The sequence below is a fragment of the Hyla sarda genome, chromosome 4 (assembly GCF_029499605.1).
Source record: "Hyla sarda isolate aHylSar1 chromosome 4, aHylSar1.hap1, whole genome shotgun sequence".
Lineage (NCBI taxonomy): Eukaryota > Metazoa > Chordata > Amphibia > Anura > Hylidae > Hyla > Hyla sarda.
The window spans coordinates 4285564-4300797 of record NC_079192.1 but is presented as its reverse complement, the minus strand read 5'-3'; the positions used below and the strand labels follow the sequence as shown (position 1 = coordinate 4300797).

At 40.9% G+C, this 15234-nt stretch overlaps 1 protein-coding gene across 1 annotated transcript; it reads left to right on the top strand.

Moving 5' to 3' along the window:
* The first annotated feature begins 245 nt into the window (after positions 1-245).
* On the top strand, positions 246-14472 carry LOC130366715 (olfactory receptor 10C1-like). Its single transcript, XM_056569036.1, has 4 exons — positions 246-272; positions 744-1707; positions 4279-4409; positions 14419-14472. Exons 1-4 carry the CDS (start codon positions 246-248, stop codon positions 14470-14472), a joined length of 1176 nt encoding a protein of 391 aa, XP_056425011.1.
* Positions 14473-15234: the final 762 nt, after the last annotated feature.

Genomic DNA, 15234 nt, shown 5'->3' with positions numbered 1-15234 from the left:
AATAATTATGTCCCAGTAGAGAAGCATCTAGCAGGGGCTCAGAGGACGGCTGAGGATCCCTCTCCTGATTCATCTGGTGTAAGACATTGTATAAACGCAGCTGTTACATGACCAGATCCAGATACATTATAAAATGCCTGTGATGCTGTCCGGACTCTAAAGCTACATGAATGTATTTATTAATTCTCTCTCTCTTTTTTAATTCTAAAGAATCTGACTAAATATTATATCAGATGAACACACACATGGACATCCAACAAAGCAAAGCTGAGGTGAGTGAGCTAAGGATTTCTATTGCTTAGTAAGTTAAAGGAAGCATAATAATGCCTGTATTCTGACCTCTTGCTACGTGACCTGACCTTGCTACAGTGCCGCCAGCCCTGACCTCCTGGCTGTCCTGACCACGAATTGTCTCATCCTTCCTGGGCCACGTTTCACCTTGGCAGCCTGTGTGGACGAGTCGTATCAAGGATAACGACCTGGGTGCCGCCGGCCGCAGCAAGTCCATCCCGCTTTGCGGAGAGCTCCTGTGAATACCAGCGGCCCCTCAGACTCCTCTCCCTGGTAGGGCCCACGCCATCATCCACACAGGTCCAGCGGATGCGCTTCTCCACCTCCAGCCTTTACACATTTTTCTTTTAGATTTTTCTAGATTTGCTTTGTGAAGAATTTCCCCACATATAATCTTAAACTATAATTATTTTGCACAATTGGTAACTTCTGAATTTCTCAATTTTTTTCAGGCTCTACTAAAAAATAACATCACCAATGTAAATCTTCTGGGATTCTCAAATATTGAAAACCTCCATATCCTAATCTTCTCTCTACTGTTTCTAATATACTGTGGGACCGTTTCAGGAAACCTTCTAGTCATGGCCTTATATTTGGTTAGTAAAACTCTTCAGTCTCCTATGTACTTCTACATTACACAGATCTCGTTGTGTGACCTCCTGGTGACCACAGATATTGTCCCCGTCCTTCTTCACACTGTACTGTATGGAGGGAGCTCTATGACCCTCATCGGCTGCATCACACAGTTTTCTATCTTTGTAATGTCAGAGGCCTCAGAGTGTCTTCTGCTGTCGGTGATGTCTTATGATCGGTATCTGGCCATCTGTAACCCCCTCCACTATCACTCCATCATGACTCGGAAATTTTGTTTGATATCTGTAAACATCATTTGGTTGGTTGCTTTTACGGTGATGATGATGTATGGGATTTTCATGTGTAATCTGTATTTCTGTGGTCCTCACATCATTGACCATTTCTACTGTGAATTAGAACCCATAATGCAGCTCTCCTGCTCTGATACGTCCACTATTAATAAACTGGTTGTCGTCATTGGCATCTTAAATGTATCTTGCCCTTTTATAATAATTGTGGTGTCATATGTGTCCATTGTCATCACCATTCTGAAGATCCCATCCAATACCGGAAGACATAAAGCCTTCTCCACCTGTAGCACCCACCTCATTGTGGTCTCCATACTTTATGGGACATTAATCATTGTTTATATGTTTACAACAAAAGAACAATCCCCAACACTGAGTAAGGTCTTGTCTCTGATTTACACCATGCTGATCCCACTGCTCAATCCTATTATTTACACACTGAGGAACCAAGTCTTTAAAGAAGCTTTAAATAAACTTAAACTTGTCTCATTTGGAAGAGAGAGATCCAGGAAGGGACTTTTATCTACTGGACGGTGTAAGTGACCAGATCAACTGAGATACAAGAGATAACGGAAGGCTTCTGGACCCCAAATCCAATTGTTCAGCTTGGTCTCCCTATTCTACTATAACAATGAGGCTAGTTTCACACTGGCCCGATATGGACCTGTTTTTTATCAACCACGGTTTGGAGTCATTAGACCTGCGGCCAGGTTGGGATTAGCGGCCATAATATGGATGTGAAAATATATCTGTATTAGACAAGTGTGAGCCCAGCATAATAATACATTTCAAAAGGCTCTCAAACCTCTGCAGCATTAGGCTTAAAGGGGTACTCCGGAGGAAAACATGTATTTATTTATTTTTTAAATAAACTGATGCCAAAAAAATTAAACAGATTTGTAAATTACTTCTATTTAAAAAAATCTTAATCCTTCCAGTATTTATTAGCTGCAGAATACTACAAAGGAAATGCTTTTATTTTTGGATTTCTTTTCTGTCTGTCCACAGTGCTCTCTGCTGACATCTCTGTCCATTTTAGGAACTTTCCAGAGCAGGAGAAAATTGCCATAGCAAACCCATGTTGTTCTGGACAGTTCCTGGCACAGACAGAGGTGTCAGCAGAGAGCACTGTGGTCAGACAGAAAATAAATCCAAAAAGAAGAGAATTTCCTCTGTAGTATTCAGCAGCTAATAAGTACTGTAAGGATTAAGATTTTTTTAATAGAAGTAATTTACAAATCTGTTTAACTTTCTGGCACCAGTTGATTTTAATTGTTTTTTCCACCAGAGTGCCCCTTTAAGCAGCTTGTATCTGGTACCTAGTTGCATTAGATGACCCCTCCTAGTCCTATTTCTCTCCCTATTTGAGGTAGTGAAGTGAGGATGGAAAAGCTAAAGGGACAAGAATGGCTGCAGGAATGAAATTATATTGTGCCTCTAATTTTTTGGGGGGAAATTTACATTTGCAGCAGTTAATCGGTGCAGATTTCTCTGGCCCACCTTGCCCAATTTACACTGTCCCTGGTATGGATATGAACTAAACAGGATCATAAAGAGCATTGCTAATCTTAAGTGGTGTCAAGTGCCTATAGGCCCACTATCTTTGGGCCTCAAGTGGCAACTGAGACTGTTGGGAATCCTATGGCTATGCCTCTGATGGAAGATTGGGAGAACAGCTGGTGAGAACATAACCTGGTAGGGTTAGCTTCGTGACCAGGGAAAAAGATCCAATTTCAGGCTTAGGGGTGCACTCCTGGAGACTTGTAGTTATGTAAATCAATACCGTCTTTATTTCATATCAAAGAGGCAAGAATTTACAAGGACAACGTGTTTCAAAGGTTAAACCTTCTTCTTCAGGTCCAGTTACATGTTGTACAGTGTAACAGTGACTGTTGGTAATTCTATGGCTATGCCTCTGATGGAGGTTTATCAGATGGCTATGAGGGAAGACCACTTAGTTTGTACTCATATAGTTCTATAAATGGAAATACAGAATATATATTCTTATTATTTCTCTGGTCATTGTGACTATCTAATGAATTCACTTATACACCCGGATCGAAATGTGAGATTGCAGCAAGATTCGGCATGTAGTTATGTCTCAGGGAGTGTTCATATGTTCAGGTTTTTATTGGATTAGAAAAAATTAAAGTCTTATTCTTCCCTTTATACCTTCGTACATGTCCTCCATTTATTGTATATTATTTGAATTTATTAATTGCAATTAAAAAGCTGAATGTGTGAATACACTCTCATTCTGAACATCTGGTTTTGTCACAAGAGGGCGTACAAGTGCTTCCCCGCTGTCCTATAAAAAGCCTCTCAGAGGTTGGGTCTACATTTTATCTCTATATCACATCAAAGCCTCTGTAGATCTTCCAGGGTTTCCCGATTTTTAAAAAAAATTTTGTGTCCAATGTGTTATTTGTATTACTGATCACATTTGTTTAACAAGAGTGATATGGAAGTCCTTTTCCAGAGAATAGGAATTACCAGTTGGGCCATTCATTACTGTAACCCTCTGGGATTTTTGTTGTGCAATACATGAACTGACCAGTATATGGAGGACTGCACACACAAATTAAGTGAGCAGTGACTTAAGCTGGAGAAGGAGAAGTCTTTTGGAAAGGTACTTGTGGCTATCTTGGTTGAGAGCTCAGCAAGAGAGAACAGGCAGAGGATACAGAGGAACAGCCTGTCAGGGTCAGGTTCAAAGAGTGCCTGGTAGAAAGAAAGCCTATACAGTGCTGGTAGAAAGAAAGCCTTTGTGAGCAGTGAAGAGAACTTAAAGGGGTACTGCGCTGCTCAGCGTTTGGAATGCTGGAGCCAGCGCAGGGAGCTCGTGATGTAATAGCCCCGCCCCTCATGAATTCACGCCCCGCCCCCTCAATGCAAGTCTATGGGAGGGGGCATGACGGTTGTCACTCCCCCTCCCATAGACTTGCATTGAGGGGGCAGAAGCTGACATCACAAGCTCCCAGCTCCAGCATTCGGAACAGTTTGTTCCAAATGCTGAGCAGCAGAGTACCCCTTTAAAGCTGGACTGACCTGATTTACAGCTTGTGTAAGGGTAAGCCTGACACGCTTCTACCCTGTCCCACAACAGGGCAGGACCTTGAGATCCGTTTGTGGACATTGCGAGAGTTTCAGCCTACTCTAAGTAACACTGGGGAGCAGGACATTGAGTGGGCCACATCTATTCAATGTGCACTAATTGAAGATAGGGCGAAGACCGGGGTGAGCCATAGAAACGCCGTCACATACTGTGGATTTACCAACTATATCTGCTGGAAATTTGTTCAAAGTATCTACTTCTCCTTTAGAAAAATAATATCTTCTCATGTTGCTTCCCCGTATAACCAGATTGTGTCCCCTTGTTCTTGTGTTTAATTTAGCATTAAACAATCTTGTCTTCAGAACCTTATTTAACCCTTTAACATCTTTTTTCCACCTATAGCTATGCAGCCAAGCATTTGATTACCTTTCCATACTGCCCAGCCACATTGGAGACTCATTCTGAGGCTGTCAGATGTATCACAATATCATCTTTTTAATTTTTTTTAATTATTTATTTATGAAAAAAATAAAAAATAAAATGAAATGATATGTGATCCCCTTATTCTCCACAACTAGCTAGATATGGTAAAGCAGTAGCAAGGCATTACCAGGAAGGGAAAGCCCATGTTTTTTAGGCTTTGCCAGAACAATACCAGCCTGATGCCACTCCTATTACCATTAACAGATTGTTGGGTACTGGACTGTACTCCCCTCTGGTGTAGAAGAGAGGTAAAAATGGGGATTACTGTCTTATTTAGTGTCAATTAGACAGTGACCATTACCATGGTAAAAGTAATAAGTAAAAAAAAAAATGCACACTTTAAATAATTAAGGGGGAAAAAAACACCTCCACACAAGCCTCAGTGACCATTTTATTAAAAAAGAACAAACAATAAAAAATACTGTCATTGAATTTGTCCAGAGAAACCATTTACGGCGGATCTGTGAATTTTTTTTAAGATTGTTTCAAATTATTAAATTAAAAAATGTTGACTTCATCATGACCGTATACAATTTCTTCGATTTCAAGCATATCAGCATCAAAAGAATCCTGAATTTTAGAAAAAATCTTTTCAAAATTTGCTAACATAATTTCAAAATTTTCAAATTTTGGTCAGGTTCTTCTCTATTTTCAGACACCATCACCAATATTGCTGCTACTTGAAAAAAAGAGATAATTGTTAGAATGCTTTGAAAAAGCTGTTGCAGCTACCGATACCTCTGTGTGAATTTTAATACCGCTTTATTTTAGTGTTAATAAGCTTAAAAAATCTTCCAGCACAATCAAAAACCTGTTAATTACCATTGGTTACCACATGTCGCCATAACTGAACCTTAACTGAACCGTACTGGAACGTCATGTGTCCACTCCCAATCTATAACGCGGGGCCACGGTGTGGCCCCGCGTCATAGCGGGTCGGGCCAGGCCTCTAACAACGGCCGGGACCAGTGGCTAATAGCGCGCGGCATTGATCGCAGTGCCGCGCGCTATTAACCCTTTAGACGCGGCGTTCAAAGTTGAACGCCGCGTCGAAAGTGAAAGTGTGCCGGTTAGCTCAGTGGGCTGTTCGGGATAGCCGCGGTGAAATCGCGGCATCCCGAACAGCTTACAGGACAGCAGGAGGGTCCCTACCTGCCTCCTCGCTGTCTGATTGCCGAATGACTGCTCAGTGCCTGAGATCCAGGCATGAGCAGTCAAGCGGCAGAATCATCGATCACTGGTTTCTTATGAGAAACCAGTGATCAATGTGAAAGATCAGTGTGTGCAGTGTTATAGGTCCCTATGGGATAACAATGATCAGTATAAGAGATCAGTGTGTGCAGTGTTATAGGTCCCTATGGGAGCTATAACACTGCAAAAAAAGTGGGAAAAAAAAGTGAATAAAGATCATTTAACCCCTTCCCTATTAAAAGTTTGAATCACCCCCCTTTTCCCATAAATAAAAAAACACAGTGTAAATAAAAATAAAAATACACATATATGGTATCGCCGGGTGCGGAAATGTCCAAATTATAAAAATATATCGTTAATTAAACCGCACGGTCATTGGCGTGCGCGCAAAAAAATTCCAAAGTCCAAAATAGTGCATTTTTGGTCACTTTTTATATCATAAAAAAATGAATAAAAAGCGATCAATAAGTCCTATCAATGCAAGAATTGTACCGTTAAAAACTTCAGATCACGGCGCAAAAAATTATCCCTCATACCGCCCCATACGCAGAAAAATAAAAAAGTTATAGGGGTCAGAAATGACAATTTTAAACGTATTAATTTTCCTGCATGAAGTTATGATTTTTTCCAGAAGTACAACAAAATCAAACCTATATAAGTAGGGGATCATTTTAACCGTATGGACCTACAGAATAAATATCAGGTGTCATTTTTACCGAAAAATGTACTACGTAGAAACGGAAGCCCCCAAAATTTACAAAACGGCGTTTTGTTTTTTTTCAAATTTGTCCCACAATGATTTTTTTTTCTGTTTCACCTACATTTTTGGGCAAAATGACTGATGTCATTACAAAGTAGAATTGGTGGCGCAAAAAATAAGCCATCATATGGATTTTTTGGTGCAAAATTGAAAGAGTTCAGATTTTTTAAAGCAAGGAGCAAAAAAACGAAAATGCAAAAACCGAAAAAACCCCAATCCTTAAGGGGTTAAAAACACTTAAAAACTACCTAAATACTTTATTAGCAGTGTTATACAGGACTTCACAGCTGTTAGGCAGGGTTATAAATGTATTTGGGGTTTATTTAATGTGTTGGACTGAGCCGAATTGAACTAACAATTTAGAAAAATTCGCTCAACACTAGTGACAATGTTCTAACTTCATATGAAGCAAGCTCGGGAGCGGAGCTCATTTCATAGATGGGGAGTAACAGCTGCTATTAGCACCCAGAACTCACTGTCAATGACTGATATTAGTTACCCTTTAAAAGCCACAATCAATAGTGATCACAGCATTTAAAAGGTTAAGTGACAGGTGCTGCTGGTGTCTGATTCTCCATCAGCACCCCTGCAACACAATTGTAGGTGGCTGATTGGTTACTATGGCATTCAGAGTCCTCTAATAGGCTTTTGTGTATGCCTTAGTAATTCTCTGGCAGGCTCTACTAGTAGAGCACAAATCTAACTAATCAATGCTTTACTATTGTCTAGCATTGATTACTGTAAACAGTCCAATTACTGCTTATTAACCTCTTCAGGACGCAGTGTGTACAGGTACGCCATGTTTTCCGAATCCTTAAGGACGCAGACCCTGCGGATTTCTGGTCCCTGACGCTCGCCGGACGGGAACCGGACCGGGATGCCTGCTGTTATCATTCAGCAGGCATCCTGGCACATCGCCGAGGGGGGTCCCAAGACCTCCCCCATATCAGCGATCACCGCAGATTGACAATTCAGACCGGCGAAGTGTGGCAATTCCGGGTCATTCGGGTCACATGTGACCCGATGACCCAGAAAAGGAGGGTGACCAGTGGTGTATTATACACCACTAATCAGCCACTGTACGGTCCTGGGAGGTGTCAGTTTTGCCACCCTCCCAGCACAGCTGTGATTAGCCGGTTGGAACGACCGCATTAATCACAGCAGTATGGGGAGGGGGAAGAGGGTAAGGAGCATGTTGCTCCATTCTGATCACCATTTTGTGTTATCTGGTGAACAGGATGGAGCCCTGTGCTGCTTCTTCGCCCCTCAGCAATCAATAAGTGCCCTTGGCACCGCTTATGTGCCCCCTGGGTCAGCTTTAGGTTAGGCAGGTTAAGAGTAATTTAAATTTTTTTCCCAGCGCACCATCACTGCAGGTGTCCATGGGTCTGTAGCAACTTTAGCTGCGTGACCCGGGTCCTACAGTGTCGCTGCAGTCTGCCCCCAGCTTTTTATGGGGCCAAGTCCTCTCTGACCAAGTCCTCAAGCCATTTAATGCCATGCAGAAACACTAGCATGGTACAAAAAAGTTGAGGTCTATATGGTACAGGTTGCCATCCATAACTTTTTTGTATTGTCCCAGCACACTGGCAACACAGGGACATTCCTGCAGTTCCAAGAGGAAGTTCTAAAGGCCCTGATCTTTGGTGACCACCAAAGAGCGGGCCAGATCACCTCTGGAAATGTGGGTGCCCGGATCGCACACACTTTCCAGGTGAGTACCCCCACACTGGAAAGAAGGGACGATCCAAGAAAAAATGCAGTGTGTCGCAAGAGGGGGATTCGGAAGGACACCACCACTCAATGTGACACTTACCCCGGTCATCCGGGCATCTCCATTGGAGATTGCTTCAGGGAGTTTCCCACTTCCAAGGAGCACTAAATCTTTAATCCTTTTCCCTCATTTAAATTTCCCATAATGTTACCCTAATGTACCAGTTCAGAGTACATTGTTTTTCAAATTTTAAACCCAATCCCCCCAATCCTCCCCCTTTCAAATAAAACTCTTTCCCAATACCCCTCATAATATCTTTTCCCCCCCAAAAAAATGGGTCATGGGACACAGAGTCAACAGCATTGGGGGTTTGCAAGTTGCCTCAAATGTGCAGCGCTCTCTCCCCACCTGAGCAGGTGCACATTTGAGGTAACAGAATAGGGACGGCCCCACACATCACATTCCCAGAATGATGATTCAGAGCATATATTTTGGGGCATGAATTATTTTTACTTTTGGCTATGCTCTTGGTCATCATTCTGGGACTATAATTGGCATATCAGTAGTAAAATTGCAATTTTCTTTCCCCCATAGTACCCTTCATCCATTCCTGGAAAATAAATGAAGGGAACACCCGTCTGTTCCAAATCTCCACTTCACCCCTATACACCTTCCCTAGGGTGTGTACTGTTTGTAATATTCTCACATGTGGGTGTTCCTTTCTTGTATTTTCCTCTGAATGTAACTGTTAGGTCCGTAAAAAACATCGGCCTCAAATGCGAAGAGTTCTCGCTCATGATCTCTGTTGTATTTCCAGGCGACAATTCGGAGTCACATGTTAGTTGTTCCCAGAAAGATGAAGCAGAGTATAGGTTGAAAATTGCAGTTTTCAAAAGCTACCCTTCATCCATTCCTGGAAAATAAATTTAGGAAACACCCGTGCATTCAAAATGTCCTCTTTACCCCTATACCCATTCCTCAGGGTGGGTACTTTCTGTAATGGTGTCACATGTGGGTGTTTCATTTTTGTATTTTCCTCGGAATGTATGTAACCGTCAGCTACTGATATGCCATAGGCCACAAATACAAACTGACCTCTATGACTTCTGAGCCTTGTTGCGTGCCTGTCCAACACGTTGCCCCATATGTGGATGTGTTTCCATAGTCAGGAGAAAAAGCCCTCAAAAATTTGTAACCCAATTTCTCCCATTACCCCTTGTGGAAATGTAAAAAATTGGGTAACCCCAGCATTTTAGTGTAAAAAATAAAATATTTCATTTTACGGCCCACAGTTCAAAAAATCTATGAGGTGTAAGCACACACTGTACCCCTTGTTACCTTCCTTGAGGGATGTAGTTTCCAAATTGTGGTTACTTGCTGTTTTTTTATTTATTTATTTATTTATTTATTTTATGCCAGAACCTCTTGCATTGCAGTGCACATCCCCACTTTAGGCCTCAAATCTCATTGGTGCTGGCTCACTCCTAAGTCCTGTTTTCCACACACATAATGCTTTACTGCCATATATGGGGTATTACTTAATCTGGAGAAATTGGGCTACAAATTATGTTGGGCTTTTTTTCCCTATTACTACTTGTGAAACAAAAAAAATGGGTTATTACAAGCAATTGTGTGTGAAAATACAATTTTTCACTTTTATGGCACACTGTTCAAAAAACCTGTGAGGTGGAAGTACTCAATGTAACCCTTGAGGGTGTAGTTTCCAAAATGGTGTCACATGTCAGGGGGTTTCTGATGTTCTTGTACAATGGAGGCTTAATAAACTCACATGGCTCCCAACTTCAATTCCAACAAACTTCTCTCTCCAAAAGCCCAATGGCACTCCTTCTATTCTGAGCCCTGTAGTGCGCCCGCAGAACACTTTACATCCACATATGGGGTATTTTCTTTCTCAGGCAAAATTGCACTACAAATTTTGTATTTCTTCCCTATTACTCCATGTGAAAATAAAACATTTGGGGTAACACTATCATTATAGTGTTAAAAATCACATTTTTTTATTTTACGGCCCACTTGGGTTTGTGCTTGATTAGTGAAATTATACTGTTATACAATATGACTTGCAGATCAGAGTTGTTGCTATTAGAATCACTATTACAGAGTGGCACAATGACAGAGCCTGGAGGTGGCATCAGTATGAGGAGACCATATAGTGGCTGAATGACACAGCATGGAGGTGTTGGCAGCATGAGGAGACCATATAGTGGCTGAATGACACAGAGTGGAGGTGTTGGCCGCATGAGGAGACCATATAGTGGCTGAATGGCACAGCCTGGAGGTGTTGGCAGCATGAGGAGACCATATTATGACTGAATGACACAGCCTGGAGGTGGCATCCGCATGAGGAGACCATATAGTGGCTGAATGACACAGTGTGGAGGTGGCAGCAGCATGAGGAGACCATATAGTGGCTGAATGACCCAGCCTGGAGGTGGCAACAGCCTAACAAGACCATAGGGCCTCACAATTGAAAAGATTAAATATATTTTTCAACATTTAAATTGAAGATTTCAAATAGATGAACCTAAAAAGTTTTATTTAATGTGCCAACAGCATTACGGAGACCACATGGTTGTACAATGACACAGCCTGGAGGTGGCGGAAGCATGAGGAGACCACATAGTGGATGAATGACACAGCCTGAAGTTGGCGGCAGCATGATGAGACCATATAGTGGCTGAATGGCACAGCGTGGAGGTGTTGGCAGCATGATGAGACCATATAGTGGCTGAATGATACAGCCTGGATTTGGCGGCAGCATGAGGAGACCATACAGTGGCTGAATGACACAGCGTGGAGGTGTTGGCAGCATGATGAGACCATATGGTGGCTGAATGATACAGCCTGGATTTGGCGGCAGCATGAGGAGACCATATAGTAGCTGAATGACACAGCCTGGAGGTGGCAACAGCCTGACAAGACCATAGGGCTTCACAATTGAAAAGATTAAATACATTTTTTAACATTTAAATTGAAGATTTGAAATAGATGAACCTAAAAAGTTTTATTTAATGTTCCAGCAGCATGAGGAGACCACATGGTGGTACAGTGACAAAGCCTGGAGGTGGTGGAAGCATGAGGAGACCATATAGTTGCTGAATGACACAGCCTGTAGTTGGCCGCAGCATGAGGAGACCATATAGTGGCTGAATGACACGCATAGTGGGGCGGTGGGTGGCAATACCTGTACCTGGTGACAAAGGTGGGAGAAAAAAGGAGTACTTGGCATCAGATTTGTGGCATCAGGCAGATGGCAGGATGAAAATAGTAGCTGAGGCAGGTAGGCAGAAGAAAATGGTCTCTTTTGTAAAAGTGTAGTGTGCACAAGTAAGTATTGAGGATATGCATTACGTAAAACTTAACTTTTAATAAAATTCTTAGGATAAACTATATGTACCCCAAAATGTTTTGAAATCAAACAAAAGGAAAGGTGGGAAAAAACATCATGTGCCACCTACACCACCAAGTATTGATGTGATGCAAAGACCTCTAAAAGGTGGAAGGGAACAATGTATGGTCCATTGTAACCGGTGGGGGTAAAAACTTCCCCTGTAAGGCTCTACACTTGCATTAATAATTCCCTTCTTGGCAAGTGTTACTCATCCTAAAAACGGTGGCCCCACACAGGAACCTCTCCCTATTTCAACCTAAAAACCCTGTGAAATGGCAGCCTAATGGTACACCACTAGCCTAATAGTACACCACCACTCTAATGGTAAACCACTTAGATGTACGTATGTGGTATGCACTTATGAGGGGAGGACAATGCGCTCCAGTATGCTTAAAACAATATTTGTCTAAAACACCAGCAGGTGTGTACTTTTGGCTGGCCTTTGACAGTATCTAGGCAATAAAAGACTTTAACAAGAACAAAATGGTACACCACTTAGATGTATGTATGTGGTATGCCCTCCAGCACACTTAAAAACAGTATTTGTCTACAACACCAGCAGGTGTGTACTTTTGGCTGGCCTTTCACAGTATCTAGGCCCTCAGGAATTTAACAGGAACAAAATGGTACACCACCTGGATGTACGCACAGGTTACACTTAATAGAGGACAATATGCTTTTAGTTCTCTGCTCATCCTAACTGGCTGGCTACTATTAGCTTTTCAGTTGTTGTACACACCAGTGCTGCAGCACACAATCACTGTGTACTACACTAAAATTTGCACTTTCTCTCTCAACCTCACTCCCTTCCCTATTAGTGCTTCCAGGCTGGATTTGGGCTTGAGGTGAATTGCTGCTGTAAAAATGCTTTTCTGTGCAACTCACACTGCTGTCTGTCCCCTCTCTCTTTAATAGAATGCTGATGTGACTGGCCGCAATATGGCTGCCGATTATATAGGGCTGTGACATTACAGGGGTGACTGGCTGCTGATAGGCTGCATGCTGAATGTCATTCAGGGTCATCCTGCCGACCCTTGTTCCCGCCTTCCCAGGATTCCTTGCCCAGTATCTTCCCATGTGCATCCGCCATTTTAGATGCGCTGGAGCCTGGACTGTACTTAATGTAGTTTAATGAAGCGATTTGTTATGAATCCAATTTTTCATGAAATTCGTAACAAATTCTGATTCGTCAGATTCGATTCACTCGTCCCTAATGAATATGTTAGTGTAAATATGGAGATTTAGATTTTTCTCTAAAGGGTTAGCAAACTTTCTGTATGTCATTTTGAATACGTTGATGGGTGCAGTTTCTACAATGGGGTCATGTATGGGGTATTTCTCACAGAAAGGCCCCTCAAATCTACTTTTAACTTAGCTGGTCCCTGAAAAAGTCATATTTTGAATTTTTCGTGAAAATTTTGAAAACTGCTGCTATATTTTGAAGCCCCCAAATGTCTTCAAAAAGTTAAAACATGTTAACTTTATGATGCAAACATAAAGCAGACATATTGTATATGTGAATCAATATATAATTTTTTTCAAATGTCCATTTTCCTTACAAGTAGAAAGATTCAACTTTAGAAAAATGCAAAATTTTTCAAAGTGTTCATGACATTTTTACATTTGATATATATATATATATATATATATATATATATATATATATAATGTATATATATATTTTTTTTTAAATATAGAAAAGCTCATCCCCTAATAAAAATTCAAATCAACCCCCTTTCACATTTCAAAATATTCTAAACAAATGGAAAAACAAATATAAATATATATGGCAGTGTGTGTAAATAGCCAAACAATAACAATGTAACATTATTGATCCCACACTGAGAACTGCATAAAGGAAAAAAAAAAATCCCAAAAGCCAGAATTGATGGTTTTTGGTCAAATGATAGTCAGGAATTTTTTTTTTTAAAGCTTCTACTAAAATTGTACTGATAGAAACTAAAGGTTTTAAAGCGAAAAAATATGTCCTCATACAAGTAGATGGAAAAATAAAAGTTATAGGGGTACAATTTTTTTAAAATAGTAGTAAAAGAAAACAAAAACTATACAAATTTTGAATCGCTGTATTCATACTGACCCATAGAATAAAGAGAACATGTCAGTTTCACTGTACTGTGCACTGCATAAAATCAAAATTTCCAAAATGTATTTATATATTTACAATTGGAGATAAGCAAACTAAGTTCAGTAACAACTTGCCTAAAAGTTTGTTTTAGCTAGGACCCGTACTTTCAGCAAAACCTGCTAGCAGAAAGGAAAAGGAGGAAGGATCACATGACCTCAAGGAACCCCATAATGCATTTCTAACAGCTCTCCCAGCCAATCAGAAGGCAGTATTGGGGTAATATCAGATCCACAATAAAAGCCTATGCACATTTTAGAGATAGCAGGTATTAGGTGAAGATCTCTGTGAGGGACACTAAGCAGTGACTAACACAGATAGAAGTAGGAGCCACATACATAATAATTGTAGTAAAGCAGCAGAGAGTGTTCTGCATCTGTTCTGTCAGTTTATTTGGAAGATATGTGACAGATTTTTATGTTTTACACCGGTATTGGAAAAGCAATATGGAGGGTTTTGTGTCCCTTTTGTTTTGTTTGTTTTTCCAGGATGCCAATCCTATTGCTTTGCCTCAAAATGGGAATCATTATCACAGCTTGTGAAGAGTCATTGCTTCTTCACTTTCCAGGCACAAAACCTGTTGCTGCTCCTGATTGTTAGATCACTTGGAAAAAGTAATTGCTTCTCCCGATACCTCTGTGAACATATAAACACTGACAGGCATCTTCCTCCAAAAAGGATTATTTTTGGATATGAATTTTAAAAGGCATAAAAAAAATTATCTAGTGCAGTGTGTTTTTATTGAACCTGTTAGTTACCACCGGGTACCATCCCTTCACCCATGTCCATGCATGGTGCTGTAACTTTGAAATTTACTTTGCCTTAAAAACAGCTCCAAAGTTCACTGATACATCCATGGTGACCTACAAGGGTTATACTGCATTCACACCACATTTTTGCAATACAGTTCCCATATACGTTTTCAATTTGAAAACCATACAGAACCGTATTGAAAACTGTATGCATTGACTCTCCATTGTAAACCGTATGACAAACAATGCACACGGCTGCATCCATTTTGTGTCTTGTATGGTTTTGTCCGTTTTTTTCTCGTACCCAAAACCATATCCTACCACGGTTTTCGGTCGGGTTGAAAAACCGTATTGAAACCGTATGTTTTTATTAACATGGGAGTCAATGGGAACCGTACAGAACTGTATGTGCATATGGTTCCATCTGGTTTTCACCATACGGTTTTTGACTTTGCACATTTTTTTTCTTGGAATTTCAATCAAACCAGTGCAACTTTATTCATAATGGAGTGAAAAGTTAAAATTGTACACGTTTTTTTCTTATAAAAAAAG

Coding starts and splice junctions, on each gene's coding strand:
- LOC130366715 (XM_056569036.1), top strand. CDS start 246: ATGGACATCCAACAAAGCAAAGCTGAG. Junction 1,708..4,278: donor ACTTTTATCTACTGGACGGT/GTAAGTGACCAG, acceptor GTCCCACAACAG/GGCAGGACCTTGAGATCCGT. Junction 4,410..14,418: donor AAGATAGGGCGAAGACCGGG/GTGAGCCATAGA, acceptor TTGTTTTTCCAG/GATGCCAATCCTATTGCTTT.